At 48.7% G+C, this 22,182-nt stretch overlaps 2 protein-coding genes across 2 annotated transcripts; one reads left to right on the forward strand and one right to left on the reverse strand.

Moving 5' to 3' along the window:
- The first annotated feature begins 242 nt into the window (after positions 1–242).
- nwd1 (NACHT and WD repeat domain containing 1) lies at positions 243–13,914 on the forward strand. The gene is made up of 18 exons (XM_061978652.1): positions 243–326; positions 397–513; positions 575–929; positions 2,688–3,975; positions 4,935–5,138; positions 5,212–5,365; positions 5,426–5,543; positions 5,608–5,763; positions 5,832–6,029; positions 6,093–6,215; positions 6,276–6,475; positions 10,080–10,342; positions 10,409–10,491; positions 10,562–10,710; positions 10,835–11,099; positions 12,764–13,317; positions 13,384–13,489; positions 13,604–13,914. The coding sequence occupies exons 1-18, from the start codon at positions 243–245 to the stop codon at positions 13,903–13,905; spliced, it is 4,719 nt and encodes a 1,572-aa protein (XP_061834636.1). The 3' UTR covers positions 13,906–13,914.
- Positions 13,915–19,859: 5,945 nt separating this feature from the next.
- LOC133618176 (uncharacterized) lies at positions 19,860–20,544 on the reverse strand. The gene is made up of 2 exons (XM_061978653.1): positions 20,286–20,544; positions 19,860–20,228 (listed from the first exon to the last, which is right to left on the reverse strand). Exons 1-2 carry the CDS (start codon positions 20,458–20,460, stop codon positions 20,011–20,013), a joined length of 393 nt encoding a protein of 130 aa, XP_061834637.1. The 5' UTR covers positions 20,461–20,544; the 3' UTR covers positions 19,860–20,010.
- Between the last annotated feature and the right edge of the window lie 1,638 nt (positions 20,545–22,182).

Consider the following 22,182-nt stretch of genomic DNA (forward strand, 5'->3'; position numbering starts at 1 on the left):
CTGTAAGTGGATAATCCAAGACAACATTGATTTTGATTCGTTATTATATTTTGAGCAATAATAAGTTTTAAATTGAAAAAGCATCTCTGTGTTATTAGTGTCGATATTGCCACTTTTTCCTGTTACATTTCAACTGTTTGCTCTTTTATGCCACTTTTTCTTTGTGTTTTGGAATAGTATTTTTATATGAAGTCAGCTGCGGGCCACCCTTGGTTTACCCTTGCAGTCTGTGACTTGCAGACATGAGCGGCGAGAGGAGGGCTCTCCTGGAGAAAGCATACCCACAAGTCCTGGCTTTTTGCCGCAGTATGGGCTTGGCGTTTGAGGTCAGTCCGCCTCCATCCGGAAGCCACGGTGGTGGGCGTGGCTCGTTGAGTTATGTCACTTCCTGTTTAGGTGGTGGACCTGCGCTGGGGGATTGGAAAGGTGACGTCGGTGGAGCACGACACCTGTGAGCTCTCCCTGCGAGAGATCTCCATCAGCAAGAAGATGTCTGCCGGTCCCGCCTTTGTGGTGAGTGTTTGCGGCGCTCCCCGTGTGTCCCTGCATTTCACTTCCTGTTTGGGTTCCCAAGGCTCTGCTGGGGAACCGCTACGGCCACCGACCACTTCCTGCTGGGATCCCGCACAAACAGTTTGAGCTGCTTGTGTCCAAACTGGCTAACAAACCCGATGCCGTTAGTCTTCTGACTAACTGGTACATGAGGGACGACAACGCGGTCCCGCCCACCTACTTCCTGCAGCCAGTCACGACTCACTTCCTCCACGACAGCGACCTCCGGCCTGAGCGTGCAACGCAGTCTGACGAGGAGGGGGCTTCTTGGCGTGTAATTGAGGCGCGCTTGTTGCAGCACCTGCGCTTCGCTGCTGGCGAGGCCGAGGCCGCCGGCGACATCACGGCGAAGGAGCGAAGCGTCTTCTTCACATCGGGTCAGATCACGCACATATATACATATATATATATGTGTGTACATATACACATACCAAAGTGTATTACAAGGGAGAACAGATATTTTTGATGTCCTTCTAGGAGGGGCTCGCGGATCAAAAATGGGACCTGGCCCTATGTATGGCAGTGTGCCCTCTTTTTGTAAAGGAGCTGTTGTTGAGCCTTTGATAAAAAAAACAGGTCTTGATCCTACAAGTTTGTCAAATTATTGGCCCATTTCTAAATTACCTTTTGTGTCAAAAATTTTGGAGAAATGTGTTTTGGCGCAACTACAGCCTTTTTTAGATGAAAATAGCACTTTAGATCCATTTCAGTCTGGATACAAAGCTTTGCACAGTACTGAATCTGCACTTTTGAAGGTTTTTAATGATTTGCTTTTAATATCTGATTCTGGCAGCTCTGCCATTTTAGTGCTTTTAGATCTTCCAGCTGCCTTTGACACAGTCCACCACACAATTCTTTTAGATCGCCTGAGAGACTGTGTGGGTGTCAGGGGGACTGCATTAGAGTGGTTTAGATCCTACCTGTCAGAAAGGTCCTTCTCTGTCAGGCTGGGGGACGCCACTTCTTCTTCTGCTCCGCTTTACTGTGGTGTCCCCCAGGGATCTATTCTAGGCCCCATCCTGTTCGCTCTATATCTCCTCCCTCTTGGAGAGATTTTTAAGAGGCATGGAGTGTCTTATCACTTTTATGCAGACGACTGCCAAATTTATATGCCTATTTCAAAAGGCCACGGCCCCCTGACACTCCTTCTCAACTGTCTATGCCACGTCAAGGCTTGGTTAGCCCAGAATTTTTTAATAATGAATGAGGGAAAAACGGAAATTTTAGTGTTTGGTCCGACCCTCACTGACTTGGGACCATTGCAAAATGATGTGCGTCCCAAAGTCACCAGCCTTGGCGTCACTATAGACAGACATTTTAAACTTGACAAACAAGTCAATGGCGTTTTAAAATCGTGTTTTTATCATCTTCGTCTTTTAGCAAAGGTAAAACCGTTTTTATCTTTTAACCTTTTTGAACAAGTGGTGCATGCTTTTATTTCAAGTGGCCTGGACTACTGCAATGCACTTTATGCTGGCATTAGCCAAAAAGCTCTCTCCCGGTTGCAGTTAGTCCAGAATGCGGCAGCACGACTTTTAACAGGGGCCAGGAGACGCCAGCATATAACCCCAATCCTTGAGAGTTTGCACTGGCTCCCTCTTCATTTTAGAATTGATTTTAAAACCTTGCTGTTTGTTTTTAAAGCTTTACATGGACTGGCACCTCAGTATATCTCGGACCTCATCCAAACTTACAATCCTGCGCGCGCTCTGAGGTCCGAGAGCCAGCTCCAGCTCGTGGTGTCCAAGACGAGACTTAAAACCAGGGGAGACAGGGCCTTCTCTGTGGTCGGCCCTAAGCTCTGGAACACTCTGCCCCTCCATGTTCAAACTGCTCCCACAGTGGACTGTTTTAAGTCTCGTCTTAAGACCCACTTTTACTCTTTGGCTTTTAACACTACGTGAGTTGTGTTGTCCTCTGTGTTTTTAAAATTTTGCTTTCTATTTACTGTTTTAATTGGTTTTACCCTTTGAAATTGTTTTTAATCATATTTATTTTTAATTGTGTTTAATATTGTTGTGCAGCATTTTGGAAACATTTTGTTGTTTAAATGTGCTATATAAATAAAGTGGATTGGATTGGATTGGATGTTAAGAAACACTGGGCTAACTAATGTGTTGTCCTGTCGTTTGCAGTCACAGAGCAAGAGTTGGAGCACGGGTTCGAGAAGGACGGCGACGGCACCTCAGCCCTGCTCTTTATTCGTGAGATCCCTCGCTTGGCGAGGGGCGGGCCGAGACGTCTTGCCAGGTTCATGGACGCCACGGGCGACGGGCTGTTGGATGCGGAAGCACAGGGCCTCCTGGCCGGCCTCAAGTCCCGCCTCTACGCCTCGTGCAAGGACATTGTGAACGTGCACCGGGTGGAGCTCAGCAGGGGGGCCATCGAGCCCAGACGCAAGGAGCACGCTCAGTACCTGGACGCCATGAGCGAGCAGTTTGTGTGTCAGATGAAGGCCAGGGTGATGGCGGCACTACAAGTTCTGAAGGGGGGCGGGCCCAGGAAAGTTTGGGGAAGCACGGAAGACACCAAACATGGGCGGCTGGCGGAAGAGGTCAGCCGCCATCTTGCCTTGAGTGGCCAGATGTGCCGCGGCCTCCATGGTAGGGAGGGGCTTCTGGCCAAGCTGTGCCTCGCCATGTGGGAGGCCACCAACGTCCGTCACGGGCCGCTGGTGGTGCACGGTGCCGCCGGGATGGGCAAGACGGCGCTCTTATGTAAGCTGGTGCAGGAGATGCGCAGCGTGCTGGAGGCGCGGGCCACGGTGGTGGTCAGGTTGCTCGGTGCTCGCCATCTCCAGAGAGAAGACGTCGACCGTCTCCTCCTCAGCGTCTGCCTCCAGATCTGTCTGGCCTGTGCTTTGGCCCCGCCCACCTCGCTGAGCACGCACCAGGAAACGGTCAGCTTCTTTCAGGAACTTTTGCTCTCGGTTTCCCAACAGGGCGGCGTGCTGCTCGTGGTCTTGGATGGTGTGGACCGACTGTGCGAGCGCCATCGCGCTCTCTGCTGGCTGCCCCAAGAGCTGCCGCCCAACGTCCACCTTGTCGTCTCCATGGACACCAACAGCGAGGCCTTCGCCGCCGCCCGCCTCAAGCTGAAGTCTGTGGAACATTTCTTCCAAGTGGAACGTCTGACGCGCGAAGACGGCCGACGCGTCATGGAGTCGCAGCTCAGCGCGTGCCAGCGAACTTTGACCCCCGAGCAGGCCGGCGCCGCACTGCAGTGTTTCGACTCCACGGGGTGTCCCGTCCACCTCCGACTTATCGTGTCTGCCGCTAAACGCTGGATGTCCTCCACCCCGCTGACGCGGCTTTGCTTGGGCGCCAACGCACAGGAAATGATGTCGGAGCTTTTCCTCATGCTGGAAGAGAAACACGGCAGGGAGATGGTGGGCGGGGCTTTGGGCTACATCGCACTGGCCAGGTGAGTTTTGTACTTCTCAAACTTTTCACCGCATACCATCTCAGAAAACACTCTAACCACCATAATGACATCATTAAATACAGTAGTGTAGTAGACCTAAGTAGTCATTAAGTACCACCATAATGACATCATTAAATACAGTAGTGTAGTAGACCCAAGTATTCATTAAGTACCACCATAATGACAACATTAAATACAGTAGTGTAGTAGACCTAAGTATTCATTAAGTACCACCATAATGACAACATTAAATACAGTAGTGTAGTAGACCTAAGTATTCATTAAGTACCACCATGACAGCATTAAATACAGTAGTGTAGTAGACCAAAGTATTCATTAAGTACCACCATGACAACATTAAATACAGTAGCGTAGTAGACCTAAGTATTCATTAAGTACCACCATAATGACAACATTAAATACAGTAGTGTAGTAGACCTAAGTATTCATTAAGTACCACCATGACAGCATTAAATACAGTAGTGTAGTAGACCTAAGTATTCATTAAGTACCACCATGACAGCATTAAATACAGTAGTGTAGTAGACCTAAGTATTCATTAAGTACCACCATGACAGCATTAAATACAGTAGTGTAGTAGACCAAAGTATTCATTAAGTACCACCATGACAACATTAAATACAGTAGCGTAGTAGACCTAAGTATTCATTAAGTACCACCATAATGACAACATTAAATACAGTAGTGTAGTAGACCTAAGTATTCATTAAAAGCATAAGTATATTTATTATTTTGGCCACTAACATTACACGCAGTTTGAACATTTAATGAAGCGTGCCACTAGATGGAGCCAGCGTACCACAGTTTGAGAATCACTGACACGACGAACAAGTCTTTTGTTCTCAGTTGAGTGGTGGTAATGCTAATGTTAGCCTAGCCTGTTTGGCAATGGTAATGCTGAGAGCCTTAAAAGCGGTGACATCATCATGTGACCACAGGGAAGGCCTGCTGGAGGCGGAGCTACGTGACATCATGTCGCTGGACAATGACGTCATCAGCGAGGTGTACAAGTTTTCCCTCCCCCAGACACCCGCCCTGATTCGGTTGCCCCCCCTGCTGTGGTCCCGCCTCCAAAGGGACCTGGAGGACCACCTGGAAGAGCGATGGACGTGTGGCGTTGCCGCCATGGCCTTCAGGGAGCGGTGATGAAAGCTTTTTGTAACCATTCCATCAGATGTCTCCTCAAAGACCTAATCTTGTCTGTGATTCAATCAGGTGTCTGTTGGAGGCGGTCTCAGCACGCTATCTGACCACGGAGCGCAGGGGGCGGAGCTTGACCATCATGGCAGAGTACTTTCAGGGCGTGTGGTGTGGGAAACTGAAGCCGGTGGCTCTCCCGGGCCTGACGCTGCTGGTGGCTGACAGAAAGGTATGCAGCTCAGGAGCGTGGCGTTGGATCTCTCACCTGATTGGCTGTGGCATGTGTCAGGTCCCGCCCCAGCCGCTGTGGTTTGCTCCACATTTAGCCAACGTCAGGAAGCTTCAGGAGTTGCCCTATCACCTGCTGCACGCCGGCCTGTGGGAGGAGCTACGTCGGGACGTCATCGGTGGGTCCTTGTCAGAAGTGAGAAAGACAACCACTTCCTGTTTGTCACTTCCTGTGTGCGTCAGGCAGCGCTGAGTGGCTTTTCTGTAAGAGCGCCGTAATGGGCGTGTCCAGTGTGATCCAGGACTTGGACCAGTGCTCCCTCTACATGGACTGCACGGAGACCCGCCTCCTGCGGGACACTCTGGTCCTCATGGAGCCTGGTCTGGACTTCCTGGACGGTCCGTCACATCAAGTTGCCTCACATGTCTCCACGCCGCCTGACATTGTCTTCTCCCTCCCGCCCCAGGGCCGTGGCACTTGTACACGGAGCTGCTGGCGCGACTGCGGCACTTAGCCACACCCTTCCCTTCACTGATTGGCCGACTGTGCAGCCAGTGTGAGGAGTGCTTGCTGACGTCTTCCGAGCCCGTCCTCATCCCCAAGTGCAGCTTCCTGCCGCCGCCTGGGGGGGCGCTGCAGCACACGCTGACGGGCCTGAGAGGAGGTCAGAGGTCACGCCATTCCCGCCGCACACGCACGATGCTTCACTCCCTCGCTGTGTCTTCAGGTGTGGTCTGCGTGGACGTCAGCGTGGAGGCGGAGCTTCTAGTCGCCGGTTCAGACGAAGGCGTGGTGGCGGTCTGGAGCCTCGCTGACGGACATCTTGAACGCACGCTGAGCGCTCACACGGGTCGGTCCTCACCAAATCACGCCATCTTCCTTAAACATTAAACAAACTTTGCTCCCGCAGCCGCCATCTTGTCACTTAAGCTGATCCAAAGCCCCGCCCACTGCCTCTCATTGGGTGCTGATGGCTCTTTGAAGAGGTGGAGCCTGACAAGTGGCCAACAATTGCTCTGCGTTCAAGAGGCGTGGCCTGTTGACCACACCCCCTCACCGGTCCACTTGCACCTGTGTGGTCAGCTGATCTTCGCCTACAACAGGACGCAGGTACGGCACAGTCTCCGCCTCCTCCTCCTCCCGTGCAGGTGTCCATGTTGACAGTCTCCGCCTCCTCCTCCTCCTCCCGTGCAGGTGTCCATGTTGACAGTCTCCGCCTCCTCCTCCTCCTCCCGTGCAGGTGTCCATGTTGACAGTCTCCGCCTCCTCCTCCCGTGCAGGTGTCCATGTTGACAGTCTCCGCCTCCTCCTCCTCCTACACCTCCCCTACTCCCGTGCAGGTGTCCATGTTGACAGTCTCCGCCTCCTCCTCCTCCTCCTCCCGTGCAGGTGTCCATGTTGACAGTCTCCGCCTCCTCCTCCTCCTCCTCCCGTGCAGGTGTCCATGTTGACAGTCTCCGCCTCCTCCTCCTCCCGTGCAGGTGTCCATGTTGACAGTCTCCGCCTCCTCCTCCTCCTCCCGTGCAGGTGTCCATGTTGACAGTCTCCGCCTCCTCCTCCTCCTCCCGTGCAGGTGTCCATGTTGACAGTCTCCGCCTCCTCCTCCTCCTCCTCCCGTGCAGGTGTCCATGTTGACAGTCTCTGCCTCCTCCTCCTCCTCCCGTGCAGGTGTCCATGTTGACAGTCTCTGCCTCCTCCTCCTCCTCCCGTGCAGGTGTCCATGTTGACAGTCTCCGCCTCCTCCTCCTCCTCCCGTGCAGGTGTCCATGTTGACAGTCTCCGCCTCCTCCTCCCCCTCCCGTGCAGGTGTCCATGTTGACAGTCTCCGCCTCCTCCTCCCCCTCCCGTGCAGGTGTCCATGTTGACAGTCTCCGCCTCCTCCTCCCCCTCCCGTGCAGGTGTCCATGTTGACAGTCTCCGCCTCCTCCTCCTCCTACACCTCCCCTACTCCCGTGCAGGTGTCCATGTTGACAGTCTCCGCCTCCTCCTCCTCCTCCTCCCGTGCAGGTGTCCATGTTGACAGTCTCCGCCTCCTCCTCCTCCTCCTCCCGTGCAGGTGTCCATGTTGACAGTCTCCGCCTCCTCCTCCTCCCGTGCAGGTGTCCATGTTGACAGTCTCCGCCTCCTCCTCCTCCTCCCGTGCAGGTGTCCATGTTGACAGTCTCCGCCTCCTCCTCCTCCTCCCGTGCAGGTGTCCATGTTGACAGTCTCCGCCTCCTCCTCCTCCTCCTCCCGTGCAGGTGTCCATGTTGACAGTCTCTGCCTCCTCCTCCTCCTCCCGTGCAGGTGTCCATGTTGACAGTCTCTGCCTCCTCCTCCTCCTCCCGTGCAGGTGTCCATGTTGACAGTCTCCGCCTCCTCCTCCTCCTCCCGTGCAGGTGTCCATGTTGACAGTCTCCGCCTCCTCCTCCCCCTCCCGTGCAGGTGTCCATGTTGACAGTCTCCGCCTCCTCCTCCTCCTCCCGTGCAGGTGTCCATGTTGACAGTCTCCGCCTCCTCCTCCTCCTCCCGTGCAGGTGTCCATGTTGACAGTCTCCGCCTCCTCCTCCTCCTCCCGTGCAGGTGTCCATGTTGACAGTCTCCGCCTCCTCCTCCTCCTCCCGTGCAGGTGTCCATGTTGACAGTCTCCGCCTCCTCCTCCTCCTCCTACACCTCCCCTTCCTCTCATGCAGGTGTCCATGTTGACAGTCTCCACCTCCTCCTCCTCCTCCCGTGCAGGTGTCCATGTTGACAGTCTCTGCCTCCTCCTCCTCCTCCCGTGCAGGTGTCCATGTTGACAGTCTCTGCCTCCTCCTCCTCCTCCCGTGCAGGTGTCCATGTTGACAGTCTCCGCCTCCTCCTCCTCCTCCCGTGCAGGTGTCCATGTTGACAGTCTCCGCCTCCTCCTCCTCCTCCTACACCTCCCCTTCCTCTCATGCAGGTGTCCATGTTGACAGTCTCCGCCTCCTCCTCCTCCTCCCGTGCAGGTGTCCATGTTGACAGTCTCCGCCTCCTCCTCCTCCTCCTACACCTCCCCTTCCTCTCATGCAGGTGTCCATGTTGACAGTCTCCGCCTCCTCCTCCTCCTCCCGTGCAGGTGTCCATGTTGACAGTCTCTGCCTCCTCCTCCTCCTCCCGTGCAGGTGTCCATGTTGACAGTCTCTGCCTCCTCCTCCTCCTCCCGTGCAGGTGTCCATGTTGACAGTCTCCGCCTCCTCCTCCCCCTCCCGTGCAGGTGTCCATGTTGACAGTCTCTGCCTCCTCCTCCTCCTCCCGTGCAGGTGTCCATGTTGACAGTCTCCGCCTCCTCCTCCTCCTCCCGTGCAGGTGTCCATGTTGACAGTCTCCGCCTCCTCCTCCCCCTCCCGTGCAGGTGTCCATGTTGACAGTCTCCGCCTCCTCCTCCTCCTCCCGTGCAGGTGTCCATGTTGACAGTCTCCGCCTCCTCCTCCTCCTCCCGTGCAGGTGTCCATGTTGACAGTCTCCGCCTCCTCCTCCTCCTCCCGTGCAGGTGTCCATGTTGACAGTCTCCGCCTCCTCCTCCTCCTCCCGTGCAGGTGTCCATGTTGACAGTCTCCGCCTCCTCCTCCTCCTCCTACACCTCCCCTTCCTCTCATGCAGGTGTCCATGTTGACAGTCTCCGCCTCCTCCTCCTCCTCCCGTGCAGGTGTCCATGTTGACAGTCTCTGCCTCCTCCTCCTCCTCCCGTGCAGGTGTCCATGTTGACAGTCTCTGCCTCCTCCTCCTCCTCCCGTGCAGGTGTCCATGTTGACAGTCTCCGCCTCCTCCTCCTCCTCCCGTGCAGGTGTCCATGTTGACAGTCTCCGCCTCCTCCTCCTCCTCCTACACCTCCCCTTCCTCTCATGCAGGTGTCCATGTTGACAGTCTCCGCCTCCTCCTCCTCCTCCCGTGCAGGTGTCCATGTTAACAGTCTCTGCCTCCTCCTTCTCCTCCCGTGCAGGTGTCCATGTTGACAGTCTCCACCTCCTCCTCCTCCTCCTCCTACACCTCCCCCTCCTCTCATGCAGGTGTCCATGTTGACAGTCTCCGCCTCCTCCTCCTCCTCCCGTGCAGGTGTCCATGTTGACAGTCTCTGCCTCCTCCTCCTCCTCCCGTGCAGGTGTCCATGTTGACAGTCTCCACCTCCTCCTCCTCCTCCTCCTACACCTCCCCCTCCTCTCATGCAGGTGTCCATGTTGACAGTCTCCGCCTCCTCCTCCTCCCGTGCAGGTGTCCATGTTGACAGTCTCCGCCTCCTCCTCCTCCTCCCGTGCAGGTGTCCATGTTGACAGTCTCCACCTCCTCCTCCTCCTCCTACACCTCCCCCTCCTCTCATGCAGGTGTCCATGTTGACAGTCTCCACCTCCTCCTCCTCCTCCTACACCTCCCCCTCCTCTCATGCAGGTGTCCATGTTGACAGTCTCCGCCTCCTCCTCCTCCCGTGCAGGTGTCCATGTTGACAGTCTCCGCCTCCTCCTCCTCCTCCCGTGCAGGTGTCCATGTTGACAGTCTCCGCCTCCTCCTCCTCCTCTCATGCAGGTGTCCATGTTGACAGTCTCCGCCTCCTCCCCCTCCTCCCGTGCAGGTGTCCATGTTGACAGTCTCCGCCTCCTCCTCCTCCTCCTACACCTCCCCTTCCTCTCATGCAGGTGTCCATGTTGACAGTCTCCGCCTCCTCCTCCTCCTCCCGTGCAGGTGTCCATGTTGACAGTCTCCGCCTCCTCCTCCTGTGCAGGTGTCCATGTTGACGTCAGACGGCGTGCCCACGCTCCTGCTTGCCGGCCATGACGTCACGCTGTGTCTGGGAATTGTGGAGGATTCTGTGATGGTTCTGTCGGACTCTGGCCGGGTGAGAATATTGGGTCCTGGAGGCGGAGCTTCAGGCGTGTCCATCCAGCTGGAAGAGTGGGGGCGGACTTTGACGGCCATCAACAGCGTCACACTCCCCAAGCGTGCAAAAGTCTTGCTGGTTTCCTCTGAAGGCTTTCTCTACCAGGTGTGTTCTCCTCCGCTCAGGTGACACGCCCTGATCCTCATCCTGATCATGTGACTCTAGATCTCCAGGTCGGGAAAACACTGGCGTGTCCACTTTCCTGTGCGGCCATCTTTGTTTTCTGTCACTGCTGATGAGAAAATCCTCTTAGCGGGTAAAGTTAGCATTGAAGCTAATGGAAGCATCTCAGCTTGCTTTCAAATGTGTGTCATGTGATCTCACAGGAAGTGATGTCACTTTGAGCCTCTTCAACATCCACATTGACTCCATCCATAGTTTTCTCCAACTCAAACATGACGCCGGCGTCCTGTGTGCTTGCGTCTCGCCCGACACGCGACTCATCGCCACCGGCGCCATCGACCAGCTCATACGAGTGTGACGCCACACACGCACTCTTTTAACTTTGTGTTGGATTTAACTCTGTGTGTGTGTGTGTGTGTGTGTGTGTGTGTGTGTGTGTGTGTGTGTGTGTGTGTGTGTGTGTGTGTGTGTGTCAGGTGTGGTCGGTGACCACCGGAGCCTTGCTGGACGTTTTTTGCGGTTCCGACGCTCCAATCACGCGTGTCCTTTTCTACGAGCGCTTCCTTGTGTCCACGTGTGCAGCTGCCTCCTGTCTGCACGTGTGGGCTGTCAATCACCACAAGCCTCCCGCCCACATCCCCGCAGGCTCCGCCCACGTGGCCGTCACTAAGGACGCAGAGCAGGTTTTTTACGTGAGTGGGCATGAACCCTCGCAGGTGGTGAGCTGGAACAACAACACAGGTTTGTCAGCATTTATTGACGTCTTGGCGTGTTGTTAGTGTGTTGTTGCCGTCTTGGCATGTTGTTGGTGTGTTAGTGTGTTGTTGCCATGTTGTTGCCGTTTTGGCATGTTGTTGGTGTGTTGTTGCCATGTTGTTGCCGTCTTGGCGTGTTGCCATTTTATTGCCGTCTTGGTGTGTTGTTGGTGTGTTAGTGTGTTGTTGCCGTCTTAGCGTGTTGTTGGCGTGTTAGCGTGTTGCCGTCTTGGCCTGTTATTGGTGTGTTAGTGTGTTGTTGCCATGTTGTTGGCGTGTTGTTGCCATGTTGTTGCCGTCTTGGCGTGTTGTTGCCGTGTTAGCGTGTTGCCATCTTGGCGTGTTGTTGGCATGTTGCTGTGTTAGCGTGTTGTTGGTGTGTTAGTGTGTTGTTGTCGTCTTAGCGTGTTGTTGGCATGTTGTTGCCGTCTTGGTGTGTTGTTGCCATCTTAGCGTGTTGTTGCCGTGTTAACGTGTTGTTGCCGTCTTGGCGTGTTGTTGGCGTGTTGCCGTGTAAGCGTGTTGTTGCCGTCTTGGCGTGTTGTTGGTGTGTTAGAGTGTTGTTGCTGTCTTAGCGTGTTGTTGCTATGTTGTTGCCGTCTTGGCGTGTTGTTGCAGTCTTAGCGTGTTGTTGCCGTGTTAACGTGTTGTTGTTGTCTTGGCGTGTTGTCGTGTAAGCGTGTTGTTGCCGTCTTGGCGTGTTGTTGGTGTGTTAATGTGTTGTTGCCGTCTTAGCGTGTTGTTGCCGTCTTGACATGTTGTTGGCGTGTTGTTGCCGTCTTGGCGTGTTGTTGGCATGTTGTTGCCGTCTTGGCGTGTTGTTGCCGTCTTAGTGTGTTGTTGCCGTCTTGGCGTGTTGTTGCCGTCTTAGCGTGTTGTTGGCGTGTTAGCGTGTTGTTGCCGTCTTGGCGTGTTGGTGTGTTAGTGTGTTGCTGGTGTGTTAACGTGTTGTTGGTGTGTTAGTCTGTTGTTGCCGTCTTAGCGTGTTGTTGGTGTGTTGTTGCCGTGTTAGCGTGTTGTTGCCGTGTTGGTGTTTTAGTGAGTTGTTGGCGTGTTAGCGTGTTGTTGGTGTGTTAGTCTGTTGTTGCCGTCTTAGCGTGTTGTTGGTGTGTTGTTGCCGTGTTGGTGTTTTAGTGAGTTGTTGGTGTGTTAGCGTGTTGTTGGCGTGTTAGCGTGTTGTTGCGTGTTAGCATGTTGTTGGCGTGTTAGCATGTTGTTGGCGTGTTAAGATGTTGTTGGCATGTTAGCGTGTTGTTGGTGTGTTGTTGCCGTCTTGGCGTGTTGTTGCTGTGTTAGCGTGTTATTGCCGTGTTGGTGTGTTAGTGCGTTGTTAGCGTGTTGTTGGCGTGTTAGTGTGTTGTTGGTGTATTAGTGTGTTGTTGGTGTGTTACTGTGTTGTTGGCATGTTACTGTGTTGTTGGCGTGTTGCTGGTGTGTTAGCGTTGTTGCTGCTTTGTTGGGTTATCATGTTGAGGCATGTTGTTGGTGTGTTAGCGTGTTGCTGGCGTGTTAACGTGTTGTTGCCGTGTTGTTGCTGCTTTGTTGAGTTATCATGTTGAGGCATGTTAGCGTGTTGTGGTGTGTTGTTGCCGTGTTAGTGTGTTTTTAATGCTTTTATGAGTTAGCGTGTTGTTGTTTGGTTGCTTGCAGGCAAAGCGTCGGGCCACCTGGCGCTGTCGGCGGCGGCGAGCTGCCTGGCGTTGGCGCAGCACAAGCGCCTCCTGCTGGTGGGCCTGAGCAGCGGCGCCGTGCTCATTTATCCTTTAGACCTCCCCGACGAGACGCTGGCCATTCCTCCTCCAGAGAGCCTGCTTGGCGTGCTGCAGGTGGCGCTGAGCGTGCAGGAGACGCGTGCCGTGGTGGCGTACGAGGACTCGCTGTGCGTCTTCCAGATCACCAGCAGGGAGCGCTGCCCCTCGGTGGAGGGCCCGCTGGAGCGCGTGCAACTGTCGCTGCAGGACGGCCCGCTCAGCGCCGTGGCGCTGCTGTCGGACCGCCGCCTGCTCTACGGGACGGAGTGTGGCCGCGTGACGCTCTACGACGGCGCCCAGGGCAGCGCCACCACTTTGGAGCGACACCACAGCAACATCACCTGTTTGACGCCCAGCAACTGGGGCACGCACTTCCTGGTGGGCTCCCAGGACGCCGTGCAGCAACTGTGGACCGTGGAGCCGCTCGCTGTCAGCCACGTCATGGAGTACAAGGTCACACGCGCACACAGGAGGTCAAACATCAAAGAGGAAGTGACATCATCACGGTCCTGTGTGCAGGGTGTGTTTTCGGAGGGCGTGGCGTGCGCCGCCTTCTCAGAGAGCGACCAGGTGGTCTTCACGGGCTCACGGGACAGAAGCATCAAGGTTTGGGACGTGACCTCAGGTACCAGGACTTTACTGTCGCCCTTTGACCACGTGATCATGTGACCACGTGACCATGTGACCGTGTGACCATGTGACCACGTGATCATGTGACGTGTGACGTGTGTGTCGTCAGGGAACCTCCTGCTGGTCCAGTCCGTGGAGTCCGCCGTGGTCGCCATGGTGACGTTCCGGAACGGCTTCGTGGCGATGGCGCAGCGCGGCGTCGTCATCCAGGAAGTGTTCCGCTGTCCACAGTGCGTGGCGCCCGATTACAACCCGCTGAGGACGGTCAAGGCTCGCTACCGCGTCACCTCCACCCACCAGGGCGGCGCCGCGCAGCGGGGAGGAGGCGTGTCCCACCCGCAGGACTTTAACCCCGCCCATTTCACCCTCCACTGCAAAGCTCCGCCCTCACCCACCTGTGTCCTCCTCTGAGGGGCGGAGTCAGGGCGCTGTTGCTGTTAGCATGTTTGGAGTTTAAAGATTTGTTTACATTTTTTAACTCTTTTCTTTTTATTAACAACAAATGTATATCCACAATGTACATAACAGTCAAGGAACAACAAACGTATATCCACAATGTACATAACAGTCAAGGAACAACAAACGTATATCCACAATGTACATAACAGTCAAGGAACAACAAACATATATCCTCAATGTACATAACAGTCAAGGAACAACAAACGTATATCCACAATGTACATAACAGTCAAGGAACAACAAACGTATATCCACAATGTACATAACAGTCAAGGAACAACAAACGTATATCCACAACGTACATAACAGTCAAGGAACAACAAACGTATATCCACAATGTACATAACAGTCAAGGAACAACAAACGTATATCCACAATGTACATAACAGTAAAGGAACAACAAACGTATATCCACAACGTACATAACAGCCAAGGAACAACAAACATGTATCCACAACGTACATAACAGTCAAGGAACAACAAACGTATATCCACAATGTACATAACAGTCAAGGAACAACAAACGTATATCCACAATGTACATAACAGCCAAGGAACAACAAACATATATCCACAACGTACATAACAGCCAAGGAACAACAAACATATATCCACAACGTACATAACAGTCAAGGAACAACAAACGTATATCCACAATGTACATAACAGTCAAGGAACAACAAACGTATATCCACAATGTACATAGCAGTCAAGGAACAACAAATGTATATCCACAATGTACATAACAGTCAAGGAACAACAAACGTATATCCACAATGTACATAACAGTCAAGGAACAACAAACATATATCCACAACGTACATAACAGTCAAGGAACAACAAACGTATATCCACAATGTACATAACAGTCAAGGAACAACAAACGTATATCCACAATGTACATAGCAGTCAAGGAACAACAAACGTATATCCACAATGTACATAACAGTCAAGGAACAACAAACGTATATCCACAATGTACATAACAGTCAAGGAACAACAAACATATATCCACAACGTACATAACAGTCAAGGAACAACAAACGTATATCCACAATGTACATAACAGTCAAGGAACAACAAACGTATATCCACAATGTACATAGCAGTCAAGGAACAACAAACGTATATCCACAATGTACATAACAGTCAAGGAACAACAAACATATATCCACAATGTACATAACAGTCAAGGAACAACAAACATATATCCACAATGTACATAACAGTCAAGGAACAACAAACGTATATCCACAATGTACATAACAGTCAAGGAACAACAAACGTATATCCACAATGTACATAACAGTCAAGGAACAACAAACATATATCCTCAATGTACATAACAGTCAAGGAACAACAAACGTATATCCACAATGTACATAACAGTCAAGGAACAACAAACGTATATCCACAATGTACATAACAGTCAAGGAACAACAAACGTATATCCACAACGTACATAACTGTCAAGGAACAACAAACGTATATCCACAATGTACATAACAGTCAAGGAACAACAAACGTATATCCACAATGTACATAACAGTAAAGGAACAACAAACGTATATCCACAACGTACATAACAGCCAAGGAACAACAAACATGTATCCACAACGTACATAACAGTCAAGGAACAACAAACGTATATCCACAATGTACATAACAGTCAAGGAACAACAAACGTATATCCACAATGTACATAGCAGTCAAGGAACAACAAATGTATATCCACAATGTACATAACAGTCAAGGAACAACAAACGTATATCCACAATGTACATAACAGTCAAGGAACAACAAACATATATCCACAACGTACATAACAGTCAAGGAACAACAAACGTATATCCACAATGTACATAACAGTCAAGGAACAACAAACGTATATCCACAATGTACATAGCAGTCAAGGAACAACAAACGTATATCCACAATGTACATAACAGTCAAGGAACAACAAACGTATATCCACAATGTACATAACAGTCAAGGAACAACAAACATATATCCACAACGTACATAACAGTCAAGGAACAACAAACGTATATCCACAATGTACATAACAGTCAAGGAACAACAAACGTATATCCACAATGTACATAGCAGTCAAGGAACAACAAACGTATATCCACAATGTACATAACAGTCAAGGAACAACAAACGTATATCCACAATGTACATAGCAGTCAAGGAACAACAAACGTATATCCACAATGTACATAACAGTCAAGGAACAACAAACGTATATCCACAATGTACATAACAGTCAAGGAACAACAAACATATATCCACAACGTACATAACAGTCAAGGAACAACAAACGTATATCCACAATGTACATAACAGTCAAGGAACAACAAACGTATATCCACAATGTACATAGCAGTCAAGGAACAACAAACGTATATCCACAATGTACATAACAGTCAAGGAACAACAAACGTATATCCACAATGTACATAACAGTCAAGGAACAACAAACATATATCCACAACGTACATAACAGTCAAGGAACAACAAACGTATATCCACAATGTACATAACAGTCAAGGAACAACAAACGTATATCCACAATGTACATAGCAGTCAAGGAACAACAAACGTATATCCACAATGTACATAACAGTCAAGGAACAACAAACGTATATCCACAATGTACATAACAGTCAAGGAACAACAAACATATATCCACAACGTACATAACAGTCAAGGAACAACAAACGTATATCCACAATGTACATAACAGTCAAGGAACAACAAACGTATATCCACAATGTACATAGCAGTCAAGGAACAACAAACGTATATCCACAATGTACATAACAGTCAAGGAACAACAAACGTATATCCACAATGTACATAACAGTCAAGGAACAACAAACATATATCCACAACGTACATAACAGTCAAGGAACAACAAACGTATATCCACAATGTACATAACAGTCAAGGAACAACAAACGTATATCCACAATGTACATAGCAGTCAAGGAACAACAAACGTATATCCACAATGTACATAACAGTCAAGGAACAACAAACGTATATCCACAATGTACATAACAGTCAAGGAACAACAAACATATATCCACAACGTACATAACAGTCAAGGAACAACAAACGTATATCCACAATGTACATAACAGTCAAGGAACAACAAACGTATATCCACAATGTACATAGCAGTCAAGGAACAACAAACGTATATCCACAATGTACATAACAGTCAAGGAACAACAAACGTATATCCACAATGTACATAACAGTCAAGGAACAACAAACATATATCCACAACGTACATAACAGTCAAGGAACAACAAACGTATATCCACAATGTACATAACAGTCAAGGAACAACAAACGTATATCCACAATGTACATAGCAGTCAAGGAACAACAAACGTATATCCACAATGTACATAACAGTCAAGGAACAACAAACGTATATCCACAATGTACATAACAGTCAAGGAACAACAAACATATATCCACAACGTACATAACAGTCAAGGAACAACAAACATATATCCACAATGTACATAACAGTCAAGGAACAACAAACGTATATCCACAATGTACATAGCAGTCAAGGAACAACAAACGTATATCCACAATGTACATAACAGTCAAGGAACAACAAACGTATATCCACAATGTACATAACAGTCAAGGAACAACAAACATATATCCACAACGTACATAACAGTCAAGGAACAACAAACGTATATCCACAATGTACATAACAGTCAAGGAACAACAAACGTATATCCACAATGTACATAGCAGTCAAGGAACAACAAACGTATATCCACAATGTACATAACAGTCAAGGAACAACAAACGTATATCCACAATGTACATAACAGTCAAGGAAGACATCCTGTTGGGGAAGAGATCGTGTGAACTTAAACAGGAAGTAAACCCTCACTTAAACAGGAAGTAAACCCTCACTTAAACAGGAAGTAAACCCTCACTTCCTGAAGATGACTCCGCCTCTAAGCACTTTAGCAAAATGTCATGTTTTCATCTTTTATGAGACGACACATGAATAAGTGATTATTGATTAGGGATCAATGCTATTTTATTAGACGACACATGAATAAGTGATTATTGATTAGGGATCAATGCTATTTTATTAGACGACACAAGAATAAGTGATTATTGATTATGGATCAATGCTATTTTATTAGACTACACATGAATAAGCGATTATTGATTACGGATCAATGCTATTTTATTAGACGACACATGAATAAGTGATTATTGATTACGGATCAATGCTATTTTATTAGACGACACATGAATAAGTGATTATGGATCAATGCTATTGGGTAACTAAACATTTCAAACAAGATTGAAGAAGTTTGAGCTTAGTGATTACGTTAAAGCTTCCTTTTGTGTGTTTTGTGCCTCGAGGAGAGAGTTGGAGGAGCGTCATGTGATCTTGTCATGTCTTGGCCACGGTGCCGCCCAGAAAGAGGCTTTACATAACTGATCTTAGGGATACCACGGAATATTCCAGAACACGCTTGCAGCGTGCTAAATATAAACATCTTTCAACAAGCAGCCTGTTAGCTTAGCCTCAGTGTGACCAAAACATGACTCTGCATAAGATGCTAGCATTGGTGTTGTGTTAGCATTAGCCACATTGTTGTGTTAGCATACTAGCATTAGCCACATTGTTGTGTTAGCATACTGGCATTAGCCACATTGTTGTGTTAGCATACTAGCATTGCTGACAGTGTTGTGTTAGCATGCTAGCATTAGCCACATTGTCGTGTTAGCATACTAGCATTAGCCACATTGATGACCATGCAGCCATTAATATAGTATCGTGTTAGCATACTAGCATTAGCCACATTGATGACCATGCTAACTAACATAGCATTGTGTTAGCATACTAGCATTAGCCACATTAATGACTAAGCTAACTAACATAGCATTGTGTTAGCATACTAGCATTAGCCACATTAATGACTAAGCTAACTAACATAGCATCGTGTTAGCATACGAGCATTAGCCACATTGATGACCATGCAGCCTACTAATATAGTATCGAGTTAGCATACTAGCATTAGCCACATTGATGACCATGCTAACTAACATAGCATTGTGTTAGCATACTAGCATTAGCCACATTAGTGACTAAGCTCACTAACAGCATCGTGTTAGCATACTAGCATTAGCCACATTAGTGACTAAGTTCACTAACATAACATCGTGTTAGCATACTAGCATTAGCCACAATTGTGACTAAGCTAACTAACATAGCATCGTGTTAGCATACGAGCATTAGCCACATTAGTGACTAAGTTCATTAACATCGTATTGTGTTAGCATACTAGCATTAGCCACAATTGTGACTAAGCTAACTAACATAGCATCGTGTTAGCATACGAGCATTAGCCACATTAGTGACTAAGTTCATTAACATCGTATTGTGTTAGCATACTAGCATTAGTGACTAAGCTCACTAACATAGCATCGTGTTAGCATACGAGCATTAGCCACATTAGTGACTAAGTTCATTAACATCGTATTGTGTTAGCATACTAGCATTAGTGACTAAGCTCACTAACATAGCATCGTGTTAGCATACTAGCATTAGCCACATTAGTGACCAAGCTCACTAACATAGCATCGTGTTAGCATACGAGCATATGCCACATTGGTGAAAATGCCAAGTAATATATCATGGTGTTAGCATATTTACTTTAATGCTAGTATACTTTAGCATGGTGTTAGCATACTAGCATTGGTAAACATGCTATGTTAGCATCATGTTGTCACCAATGTGTTAGCATACTAGCATTGGTAAACATGCTATGTTGTCAGCAATGTGTTAGCATACTGCTTTATTGGGCTAATGATCAGCATGGAAGAATTATGAAATGAGAGCAAAATGTCTTTTGTTGCATTTATTTCTCCAGAAGAAGGTTTGTGGCAAAAGTCTGTGGTCAGTGAGTTTGTCCCAGAAGCTCCTGGTGTTCACCTGAGGCCGGCCGCCAGTTTCTCTGGTGTTCACCTGAGGCCGGCCGCCAGTTTCTCTGGTGTTCACCTGAGGCCGGCCGCCAGTTTCTCCATGGCCACCTTGCGCTCCTCGGCCTTCTGCTGCGAGCGCTGCAGGACGTTGCGCAGCTCCTGGAGGTGGTCCAAGGTCCCCACCAGCTCCCCCTTCACCGTCTTCATCTGGCTCTCCAGCATCTGAGTCTGGTGCAGAGAGTTCCTCCTGTGACGCCGGCTGGAGCGCACCTTCTCCTCCAGGTCCTCCACTGCACACACACAACACTGGTGACCTCCACCCGGGCACCTGGTGAAAAATCACTCACCCAGGTTCTCTTGGACCTTCTCCGACCCGGACTCTGTCCTTTTGTCCATCAGGTCTTTGGTCTGCTGCATCAACTTCTCCATCTTGGCCAGTTGTGCCGCCTTGGAGTCGCTGTCCCGCCGGTTCTTCAGCCGTTCTCGCTCTCTGGGACTGAGTTCTCCGTCGTACTTGTCCATGTCTGCCGATCAGAGCCAAGGACTCTCTGTAAATTCTGCCAGACTGTGGACTTGTGTCATCTTTGTGTTCTTATACGCCCCTCCTCCTCATGTCCCGAGGTCTTTAGAACAGTCCCTGCTCAGTCCCTGCTCATCATGAGATCTGCTCTCCTAGGCCTCCAGCACATGTTCTTCCCTTTCTGGGATCTTTGGTCCACACAAAGTCTTCTGTAAACCTTGGTCAGGGACCTTCCTGACCTCAAACTTTTATCTTCTCATCCACCAGATTTCACGTACCACTTTTACAACAATACATCTGCAGTTGCTTAGCTACAATGCATGCTAACGCTAGCCACATGCTAGAAAATATTAGCCACAATAGTGAACTTGCTGACAAACATTAGCATAACAAGTTAGCCACAATAGTGAACTTGCTAACAACAATAATCATGCCAGAGAACATACTGATATCACAATTGTAAACATGCTAACAAACATTAGCCATGTCGTAGAACAAATTAGCCACAATATTGGCCATGCTAACGAGCTCAGGCTATATTGGAGAAGGAGCTAATGAACGTGACCAAGCATTAGCAATGCTAGAAAACATGCTAACATTAGCCACAATAGTCAACTTGCTGAGGAGCATTAATAATACTGCTAATAAACATTAGCCACAATGGTAAATATGCTAACGAGCATTAACCATGTAAGAAAACATGCTAACATTAGCCACAATAGTGAACTTGTTAATGAGCATTAACCATGTAAGAAAATATGCTAACATTAGCCACAATAGTGAACTTGTTAACGAGCATTAACCATGCAAGAAAACATGCTAACATTAGCCACAATAGTGAACTTGTTAATGAGCATTAACCATGTAAGAAAACATGCTAACATTAGCCACAATAGTGAACTTGTTAATGACCATTAACCATGTAAGAAAACATGCTAACATTAGCCACAATAGTGAACTTGTTAATGAGCATTAACCATGTAAGAAAATATGCTAACATTAGCCACAATAGTGAACTTGTTAACGAGCATTAACCATGCAAGAAAACATGCTAACATTAGCCACAATAGTGAACTTGTTAACGAGCGTTAACCATGTAAGAAAACATGCTAACATTAGCCACAATAGTGAACTTGTTAATGACCATTAACCATGTAAGAAAACATGCTAACATTAGCCACAATAGTGAACTTGTTAATGAGCATTAACCATGTAAGAAAACATGCTAACATTAGCCACAATAGTGAACTTGTTAACGAGCATTAACCATGTAAGAAAACATGCTAACATTAGCCACAATAGTGAACTTGTTAACGAGCATTAACCATGTAAGAAAACATGCTAACATTAGCCAGAATAGTGAACTTGTTAATGAGCGTTAACCATGTAAGAAAACATGCTAACATTAGCCACAATAGTGAACTTGTTAACAAGCTTTGACCATGTAAGAAAACATGCTAACATTAGCCACAATAGTGAACTTGTTAACGAGCATTAACCATGTAAGAAAACATGCTAACATTAGCCACAATAGTGAACTTGTTAATGAGCATTAACCATGTAAGAAAACATGCTAACATTAGCCACAATAGTGAACTTGTTAATGACCATTAACCATGTAAGAAAACATGCTAACATTAGCCACAATAGTGAACTTGTTAATGAGCATTAACCATGTAAGAAAATATGCTAACATTAGCCACAATAGTGAACTTGTTAACGAG

Source organism: Nerophis lumbriciformis, linkage group LG18 (genome assembly GCF_033978685.3).
Source record: "Nerophis lumbriciformis linkage group LG18, RoL_Nlum_v2.1, whole genome shotgun sequence".
Lineage (NCBI taxonomy): Eukaryota > Metazoa > Chordata > Actinopteri > Syngnathiformes > Syngnathidae > Nerophis > Nerophis lumbriciformis.

Excerpts from the sequence above, each read along its gene's own strand:
- nwd1 (XM_061978652.1), top strand. The coding sequence starts at position 243 with ATGAGCGGCGAGAGGAGGGCTCTCCTGGAGAAAGCATACCCACAAGTC. Across the intron at positions 10,492-10,561 it reads TGAGAAAATCCTCTTAGCGG|GAAGTGATGTCACTTTGAGC; the intron begins GTAAAGTTAGCA and ends GTGATCTCACAG. Across the intron at positions 10,711-10,834 it reads CCATCGACCAGCTCATACGA|GTGTGGTCGGTGACCACCGG; the intron begins GTGTGACGCCAC and ends TGTGTGTGTCAG.
- LOC133618176 (XM_061978653.1), bottom strand. The coding sequence starts at position 20,460 with ATGGACAAGTACGACGGAGAACTCAGTCCCAGAGAGCGAGAACGGCTG. Across the intron at positions 20,229-20,285 it reads GAAGGTCCAAGAGAACCTGG|TGGAGGACCTGGAGGAGAAG; the intron begins GTGAGTGATTTT and ends GTGTGTGTGCAG.